Source organism: Epinephelus moara, chromosome 5 (genome assembly GCF_006386435.1).
Source record: "Epinephelus moara isolate mb chromosome 5, YSFRI_EMoa_1.0, whole genome shotgun sequence".
Classification (NCBI taxonomy): domain Eukaryota; kingdom Metazoa; phylum Chordata; class Actinopteri; order Perciformes; family Serranidae; genus Epinephelus; species Epinephelus moara.
In genome coordinates, this window is record NC_065510.1 from 5425191 (window position 1) to 5435213 (window position 10023).

The 10023-nt window shown below is 40.2% G+C and overlaps 1 protein-coding gene across 1 annotated transcript in view; it reads right to left on the reverse strand.

Annotated features, from left to right (window-relative positions):
• The window catches only part of LOC126389705 (complement C3-like), a 36913-nt gene extending 30040 nt beyond the window's left edge, over window positions 1-6873 (reverse strand). The window contains exons 1-11 of the mRNA XM_050043503.1: window positions 6735-6873; window positions 6635-6652; window positions 6508-6546; window positions 5727-5765; window positions 4542-4731; window positions 4057-4222; window positions 3621-3691; window positions 2539-2630; window positions 1145-1227; window positions 865-952; window positions 329-431 (exon numbers count right to left, since the gene is read on the reverse strand). Of these exons, the coding sequence (XP_049899460.1) occupies window positions 329-431; window positions 865-952; window positions 1145-1227; window positions 2539-2630; window positions 3621-3691; window positions 4057-4222; window positions 4542-4731; window positions 5727-5765; window positions 6508-6546; window positions 6635-6652; window positions 6735-6823 (978 nt within the window). The 5' untranslated portion in view covers window positions 6824-6873. The remainder of the gene's footprint in view (window positions 1-328; window positions 432-864; window positions 953-1144; window positions 1228-2538; window positions 2631-3620; window positions 3692-4056; window positions 4223-4541; window positions 4732-5726; window positions 5766-6507; window positions 6547-6634; window positions 6653-6734) is intronic.
• Window positions 6874-10023: the final 3150 nt, after the last annotated feature.

Below are 10023 nucleotides of genomic sequence, written 5' to 3' on the forward strand. Positions count from 1 at the left end.
TCCCTAACCCGGTCAGCAACTCCGCTCTGCAGCTGCCTCTGAATGGCATATAGCAGTGATCCACAGCAGGAACAGGACAGCACCTCACATTGCCACTGATACACCAGTCCTTATTCACTGTAAAGCACACGCCTCCTCTCCTTCTCTCATGAGAGTCCTCTGCTTTGTCAGATCGGCATATAGAAAAAGAGCCTCCTGGTTGCACAGCTCAGATTATTCACTAACAGGGGAACTCTGCTGTCCAAAAACACTGCAGTGTTGTTCGCTTAGGTCCAAACATGAAAAAAAAAAAAAAGCTTCATAGCAAAGAATGTAAACAGTGACTTACATCTGACACCTGCTTCACTGAAGGCAGCCTTCTCATCTCTTGGTTGATCTTCACTCCAAACACCACATAAGCCGTCCCCTGGACTGGCTCTCCATACAGGTACCTGGAACACAGTCACAACAAGGTTAAGTCAGCAGTCAGCAGGTCATTATTTTTCTTATGTAATCAAAAATGCTGGAGGGATATCTTTATATCATCAGATATCCTTATAAACAAGGTGTATGTGAACATTCTTGCGGTTTCAATATGAGGATTAAATGCCATCGCAAGAAAAAAATATGCGTCTCCTGACTTCTTTTAGAGGCTAGTTTAGTGTTCGGACATGGTTTTAGAGTTTAGGTTAGGATTACGTTAAGTGCAGGATTGGTAGGATTTATGATATGGAATTAATTGTTAACAGGAGTAACAGTTAAAGTTCAATCAATATTAATGTAGGTTAAGGTTCACTTTAAGGAGTTAGTGAAATAATACGACCGAAAGACAGTAAATGGCAGAGACATATCAAGCATGTCTGTGTATGAGTGTGTTAGGCAGACCTAGCCGAAATCTCTACTTCCAGTTCCTTATCATCCAGGTCAAGGTAGGACTTCTTGGGTGTCAGGGTAACATTGAAGGCAGGAAGCACTAAAACACAGCACAGCATAGAAATATAGCATAGTTGTAATATACAGCTAGAGGGCCTCCAAACGCCTTTCCAAAATGTAACATTTAGAGATTGGGGAAAATGTGATGCCTTCAAAACAAAATCATTTCTAGCATAACAAAACATGTTACTGATTTTATAAGCAGAACTACGCACATGCTAACTTGACCTACCATATTTCTTCACCTCAAACTGGGCGGTGAATGCGTTCTGCTGCCAGTGGTCAAACTTTGCAGTCACTGTCCATTTTCCTTCACTGTCACACAACATACAGTCATATCAGAGAAAACACATAAAAGAGAGGAATGTGGGGGTTGGTCTTAGGAGCAACGCATATCTGTACATTCATTCAAACCTTTACTTAAGACTCAGGAAATCACTTGAGGGAGAACCTCATTTTCAATGATGCCAAGCATCAACAAAAAAATGAAAAACAATCAAAAGGCAAATGTGAAGTAAGTTAAAATAAACAGATAACCAATATGCAAACCAGTTACCAAAGAATAAATAATACAAAACATCAATATCAACAATACATAATAGTTAAAAGTTAAAATACAGTGTAATAAACATGCTATGGAGTAGATGTATGATTAAAAGCATTTACAATCAATTAAAATGAAATCTGAAATAAGGCATTTGAACAGCTGTAATGGCAACAGAGTGTCCAAGATCACTGTCGATTATTCCATGTATAAGGTGCAATGTAAGAGAATTACATTTTTTCCTTTTTTCAATTCTGAACAATAAAGAACTGTGTCATCTGCATAAAGACAAAATTTACAGGATTCAGAGGTGGGGACAAAATCATTTATCTGAGAACAATATTGTACCCAAAACTGAACCCTGTTGAACACCTACAGTAATATTTAAAAGATCAGAATGGACATCACCCATTTTTACAGATTTTAATCTATTAGAGAGGTAGTTTTTAAACCAGATGCAACTGACAGAATCAAAATGACTACGCCTAAGAGTCTACAGCAGCATCTTAGTTCAGCATGTTAGTATACTAAAATTTCATCCCAAGTGGCAGATGAATCTGTGAACCAAATCCAATGACAATCCATCCAATAGTTGTTGAGACATTTCACTCAAAACCACAAATGTAAATTTCATGGTGGCTCTAGAGAAAACATCAAGGAATCACCAAAGACAGTAGGATTCATCTTCTGGAAACCATGAATGTCTGTACAAAATTTTGTGCCAATCCATCAATTTGATGTTAAAATATTTCATTGTATAAAGCAAACTGAAGCAAGTGTAGGCCTAAAATAAATACATTTATGAGTTGCTGATTCCAGTTTCTAGGTCTTCTGGGTAATTCCAGAAAGAAATACTGATTAAATAACACTCCTTCTTTCCTCAACATATTACGCTAAGATGCCCAACATCTTAGAATCTACAGTTCATGAAGATTGTCACTGTACTGTTTGAATGTGTTGCAGGATGGCCATGTGAATGCTAAGCAAACGTCTCTTGGAAAAAAAAAAAAAAAAGATAAACACATTTAAAATCTCTTGGCTGTGGAAGGAGTTGAAAGATGAGTCAAAAAACGTGATCTTACTTGACAAGTTCAGAGAGAGGAAAAGTGTCTGCAAAGATGCCATTGACAGCTCTGACCCTGGTGGTCTGTTTAACCACCACACCGTCTGGATTCTGTGACACAAACGGAAACAGGCTAATTAAAGCTAATACATATGAAAATTCAGCCATTATCTACTCACCTATATGCCGAAGGAGGCTCTGGTGAAATTTTAGAGTCCTCACAACACTTAAGGAGATCCGAGGGGGAAGTGGGTAGCAGCACAACTGCACACCTAATGGCTGACGGCGACCCAGATTAAAACGTCCAAGAACACATAATTGAAACCACAAAATATCTCCATACTGCTCGTCCGTAGTGATCCAAGTGTCCTGAAGCCCCGACATAAAAAGTTGTTTGGAAAAACGTCATTTAAACTCTGTTTTTAGCCTCATTGTAGCCTGTAGCTCTGACTGCCTCTCTGTACACCGCGCTGACGTGTGTGCGCTTGCACGAGACCGTGAGACATGGGCACCGCCTTCATGCATGCTAACGTGCTTTCACACGTGAGCACGGTCCACAGAGAGGCAGTTAGAGCTACAGGCTACAATGCAGCTAAAAACAGAGTTTAAATGACGTTTTTCCAAACAACTTTTTATGTCGGGCTTCAGGACACTTGGATCACTACGGACGAGCAGTATGGAGATACTTTGTGGTTTCAATTATGTGTTCCTTGACGTTTTAATCTGGGTCACCATCAGCCATTAGGTGTGCAGTTGTGCTGCTACCCCCTCTCCCCTCGGATCTCCGTAAGTGTTGTTAGGACTCTAAAACTTCAACAGAGCCTCCCTCGGCATATGGGTGAGTAGATAATGACTGAATTTTCATTTTTGGGTGCACTCTATACTCTATAAATGTGAAAAAAATAATCAAAAATGTGCCTAAAAATTATGCAGACCCCAAGGCTGTGTTTTCAAAAGTCTTGTTTTCACATACTAACAGTCTAAAGCCCAAACACATTCATTTAACTGTGATATAGAATAGAAAAAACAGCCAATCTTGAGAGGCTGGAACAAGAGAATAATTGGCTTATCAATTAATCGACTAATCATTTATTTGTTTACCTGCATATCAATAGTGACGGAGCTGTTAAAGGCCTTGAAGGACGGTGAGGACACAAAGGTTCTGAACCGAACTAAAGAGGCAAATGGACAAAAGACAGTCTTAAACATACTAAAAAAAAAAAAGTTTACATGATTTGTACATCAGTCTTGTTATTATTCGTTGTTGTTGATTATTCGAGTGCTTTATTGATATTACAACTACTTCTACTAGTACTGTTTCTGTGATCACTACATCTACTGTCACCATTACTGGTACTATTATCACTACGAATATCAGCTCAGCATTTCAATGTATTTAATAAACATTATACAGTTCTTATCAACCAAACTGAATCGGCAGTTTCAACCCAAATTCTACTGGTGGTCTTTCATATGCATGCATTTAGTGGTTATATTTGGTGGTTGGTTGTTTTTCATCTGCATCTTTAGATCTCACCAGTGTCTCCGGGATTATAGACAGGTTTGTCTGTCTGGATGAAGATGTATCCAGAGTGAAAGGACACCATCAGTACCCTCTCCTCAGTGTAGTGGCCCCCAAAGTTCACCTTCAGATACACAAACTTGTTCTTTTTCTCTTCTCGATTCAAACGATCCGAGGGAAGCTGGGATGAAATGAGATTGAGATACAGGATGATGTTTAAAATTAGAAGAAGCATCATGATGAGGATCAGTGCCGATCTCTAACATGTTGCGGGTCTCATCAGCTTGTCTGTTGTTTACATCATGTGATATCAATCAACGTGTTTGCATGTACACAAGTATACAAAGCCTGTTTTCTTGCTGTGCTGTCAGTTCAAATGCTTCAAAAACACACTCAAAATAAGTAAACCGTGTTAACAAAAGGGGGTCACAGGTTAGGGGAGAAATCTGATTACTGACCTAGGCCATGTAAACACAACACAAACAACCACGGTGAGTCACCTGTATGGCCTTGAGCACATGGAATCCATTTTCCGAATTGAGTGTGGCAGAGTCCTGGAGGAGCATGGTGGTCTTGCTGAAATCCAGGATGGAGATGGAGGCGGTGACGGGGTTGGATACACCGTCTGCCTGTAAATAGATGTTCTCCTGACTGTCTGTCCTCAACAGGTCTGGAGCCAGCAAGGTAAACCTGCAGGAAAACAACACGAGGCAGGGGAAGTATTTATTATATGGGTAGGTAACACAACTTTAACTATCACAGACAGTACTACTCCATCACTGATGCGACTACTACTATACATTAGAGGTCCTCAAACTTTTTTGTTCAATAATTTACTCCCTTTGAAGTATTTTTTTTTCACCCAAGAGCCACCTGACCAGTGCAAAACATTTTTGGTAGGAAAAAAATTAGACTAAGATGTCAATGTAGTTGCATTAAATTGTGTCTTTGTGATAAGTTGCACTTACAAGTAATAAAATTATTTTAGTAAGTAAGCATTTAACCTTTGAAAGAAATCTCATGTACCCCCTGCAGTACTCCAAAGTAGCCCAAGGGGTGAGCATGTCTCCCCATAGACTGTAAAAAATAATAGATGTAGCCACCGTGACATCAGTCTGACATTTTGGCTGATGCCATCTTGGATTTTGGAGACAGAAATGACCATATTTCGACATGAGGGTGGAGCTGTGGAGGAGCAAGGAGTGGATCTGGCCCAGACTAGTGACGCCTCCCCATAAAAATACTGTATAATAACAGCTAGTTTACATATTTGAAATGAAAATATGAAATTTCTTATTTGCAGTTTCAAAAGCTGAATTTATTTATTTTTTTTTCAGTGTTCACAAATTCAAAAGCAAAGAGTAAAAAAAAAAAAAGATAGAAAAAAAAAATTGAGTCGAAAAAGTGTCAAATAGCAGCATCGTGCTTCCATATGCTACTTCTGTTAGGCCACTACTACTGTACAACTACTACCATTTAAAAAACAGAAACAGCAGTATTTAGATGTATTAAACTGTGTTTTGAAAGATAACAGGAGCACTGCAAAGCTTGTGAAAGACAAGTCAAGACAGACCACCTATTAGTGATAACAAGTCAGGGGAGGTCAGAGAATATGTAAGGAAAACTTAAGCCTTAACAATTAGCAGCACAGTTTGGTTCAACTGTTGTATGAACAGCAACTGTACCTCGGTGTAGAACTAACTGTGGCCTTCGGCAGTGGTATGCTGCGAATAAACAGAACAAGTATTAATTTCAGTCATGAAACAGCACTGCGAACTAAGACAGAGATTAAATAAACAGTCTGTGGTATTATGACACAAAATCAAAGACACGTGGTATCAGCTTCAGTGTGGCAACATATGAGAATTAAAGCAAAGAGAAGAGAAAAGGCAGTGGGGTTAAAAAGAATGTAAAAACTGAAAGGGATAGAAGTGCAAGGTAATGGTTTTTCAATCTGTTCTTGTCAAACATAGTGTATCTGTCATTGATCCTATCATTGAATATGCTAAGCCTCAAATAAATAAATAATTATTGTGAATTTAACTGACAAAAACTCTTACTGTTGATGCATGTATTTGGGTAGTATATGTGAGCATATGACTGGATAAATAAGACTTCAATTATACTGCATGAGTTGTGTTGAGAGTTTGTTGATATAGTTTTAGTGTTGGTAAATGCGGCCCCCATTTTATTCCAATTCATTAAGAATTTTCTCCATTTTTGGATTCTTTGTTCACTGTGGAGGCATGCAAGAAAAACAAAGGTTTCCTCATGAATTCAACACAACACAGGGTGATTAATCAATATACAAATAATCATTCTGTGGGTGTACTATTCCTTTAAAGACACATCAGCACATATCAGCAGCCACTAAGCAGTGCTGAATTAACACACTTAATCTCAAAATTCACTTTTCAAACGATATTGATGTTGTGTTTTCTGTTAAGTCCAGCTTTGGTTACTTACTGATGATGGCGTATCCAAGGTTCCTCTCTTATTGGAAATCTGGGGAGCAAATTCAGAAACAATAACGTAAACTCTCAGAGGATAAAAGTTAAAAGTGCGTATATGATCTCTGTGCACAGGAACATACCTCTCACGCCAGGGGCGTCTGTAAAGAAAACAGCATCATTAGTAAACAAAACTTTGAACACATAAACTGTATTTACAGTTAGAAGAAAAAAGACACTTACACTGCATGAGAGACAAGCTGTCCATTGGAGCTGCAGAGAAACATGAGAAACATGAGAAATAAAACGTTGTGTAGCGTCCACCAACCCATGTTGACTGGCTGGGAGCTTCAGTGAACTGTGGCCACAGGAGAGACGGTCAGCTACTATATCAGTCCCAAAACGCCCCTCCTACCTCATTAGACACTGTACTGTCAACAGGAAGAGGAAGGACGACAGTCGGTCTCTGATCTGAATCATGACCAAACACAAATCCAGACTGTGTTTGCTGGTCAGTGAGCTCTAACACTCCACCTGCTGCCAAACGATGAGGGGGCACCAAAGCATCAGCATTAAAATGTGGAAAACAATTTCAGATACACATTTATTATTCCATACATGCTGGAACACTGAAAACTGAAGGATAGAAGATATTTCTCTGTTGATTTTGAAAACAGTTTCGAACATTTATGACACTTACCTTTAAAAATCTTTAACTATACTGTGTCCAAAGTGGGTATTCTGCACACATGAGCCTGTAACTCAAAACCCCAACAATTTCTAACCACATATTAGTGGAGAAATATAATCAAGAAAGATACTTATATTCACTAACTCTGGGCCAGCCATCAGTGTGTTACATTGATTTTTGGCCTAGAACAGTGCCCACTAGAGGGCAGTAGTACCACCGCTACTGTACATTAACTGTGAGCTAATGACTCTTCATCTTCATTACAAAACCCCACAGTGCGTTACAGGTAATTAAAAGTGTTGAATACATTTTCCAGTGACAAAGATTTGAGTTTGCATTAGAGATCTGAGGTGCTGTCACTGAGAATGAATTCAAAGTGTGCATGCTGTATTTTTGAAGATAGGTGCTGTTAAAGCCTTTTAACACACAGGAGTGTTCACTTGTTTTTGCATAATTAGCTTTGCTGGACTTGTCCGACAGCTTACTCATTCATTAGTCTTATAAGTCCATAGACACTGGTGACATCATGTCATTTGTGTAGAGGTCTAAATCAGCTACAACAACTGGGAACACCTGTGTGAGTATGAAAGGCCTTTAAAGGGACAGTTCATCCCCAAAATCAAAAATTCACATTTTTCCTTTCATCCGTGGTGCTATTTATAAATGTAGATTGTTTTGGTGTGAGTTGCGGAGTGTTGGCGATATCAGCCGGAGAGATTTCTGCCTTCTCTCCAATATAATGGAACTATATGGCACTCAGCTTGTGGTGCTAAAAGCGCCAAAAACAAAGATTTTTTAAAAACTCAACAGCAATGTCTCTTTGCAGAAATCATGACGAGGTTACTTAAGACAATCCACAGACGTTGTTGTGAGCAGTTTCATGTAGGAACTATTTTCTTTTTACCAACCAACACCCGCCAATCCTATCAACATACAGAAAGAAGTGTGCATCTATTGCTAGCTCACCTACCACCAGTGAACTAGCAAAGTTACAGCTCAGCTAAGGAGGACGCCATTAATGTTTACATCTCACAATGTCACAAGCACAAGCTTCTCGTCCATGAGTAGATGCACACTACTTTCTGAGTGGTGATACAGGTGTAGTTCTGTAGAAAGAAAATAGTTCCTACATGAAGCTACTCACAGCAAGGTCTGTGGATTATCTTGAGTGACCAGGTCATGGTTTGTGGGGAGAGACAATGCTGTTGAGTTTTTTCAAATGTATTTTTTGGTGCTTGAGGTACCTGAGTGCCATCTAGTTCCATTATATTGGAGAGAAGGCCCTTCTTCTCCTGAAGACAAAGAGTCCTCCGCCACATGGAGGCAGCAGGGACAAAGGGGTGAGAGCCCTTCGTCTCCTGAAGACGAGTCCTCCACCACTCGGAGGCAGCAGGGGCGATGGGGTGAGAGACCTTCGTCTTCTGCAGATTCCACCAACCAGTTCATCAAGGATGATTTCTTGGTTTGGTTGTGGAATTGAAAGGAGAGAAAATGAGAGGAGCAGGAGGAGAAAGAGAGGATGGAGAGGATGATAAAGGCGAGAAACGAGCTGTGGGCGGAGATGGCGAGATTAGATGAGTTAAGGAGAGAACAACAGGAAAGACAGAGGAAGGAGGAGAGAGAAAAACGGGAAAGGGGGCCAGATGAAGAGCATTTGAAGAAGTTGGAAATGGAGAGGAAAAGACAGAGAAAGGAGGCTAAAGAGAGAGAGAAGATGGAGAAGGAGGGGAGAGAAAGAGAGAGGAAGGAGGCTAAAGAGAGAGACAAGATAGAGAAGGAGGAGAGAGAAAGACAGAGGAAGGAGAAAAGGAGGCTGAAGATGGTGAAGAAGGAGATAAAAAGAGAATGGAAGGAGGACAGAAAGAGACAGAAAGAAGAGAATAAAGAGAGAAAAAGACAGAGGAAGGAGAGGATTGAAAAAGAGTGGAAGGAGAGAGAGAGTCAGGAGGACTGGAGAACAGTTGTTCAGATTGCATGGCACAAATCTTGGAAAGAAAACAGGAGCTGCACCTCCTACAGAGAGGTAAGAAAGTCAACTGACATTCTGTCATATAAAATGCCGTTAAAGTATTGCCTGTGATAGATACACAATCACTTTTCACCACTCTGTTGACTCTTTCCTGTTGAGGGGTCTGGAAGTGTACATCTGAACTCCAGACAACCCTTTATTTGCTGTTTATCTCAGGTGGCAGCAGTCCGGAGAAGGAGACCAAAACGACTGCAGAAATAGAACAGGAAGTGAAGTGGGCAGAGCCTAGGCAAGAACCTGAGAGAGAAAGAGGAAGGAAAAAAAGGAGGAAGGAAGCAACTCGAAAACTAAAAAAGAGTCACCTTCATACGACAGAAAACTCTGGCTTTAGGCTCAACATACCTTGCTAAGCCACTCTTATTGTGTGCTCTATCCCACCCTCCTGTCAGAACATTTAAGTCTCTCCTGTGAAATGTTCAAATTCACTGCATCACTTTGTGAGCAGAACTTGCAGGGTGCGGCTGTTGCCTCTCCTGACCACAGATCCAGACTGTTCTTTAGTCCACTGCCATGCTGTCAAGACACTCCTGATGGCTTAACAACGTGGACAACATCTTGATCTGACACAAAACACACTTGTCCACAGAAAACAAATGTTCACCCCAGACTGTATCCTTCAGCGGGGTCGGAAGTCATGACCTCCTTAAACTCCTCTTACACCACAGCCTTTTGCTTCTGCAACCACAGATGCTGCAGTCCGTCTGGTCTGCTGACATCAAAATTAAACAATGCCAGGGTTTAGATCAGACAGGAAATGCCTGAAAAGTAGGCCTTTATATTAAGCAAACAAAAACACTAAAATCACAGCCTGT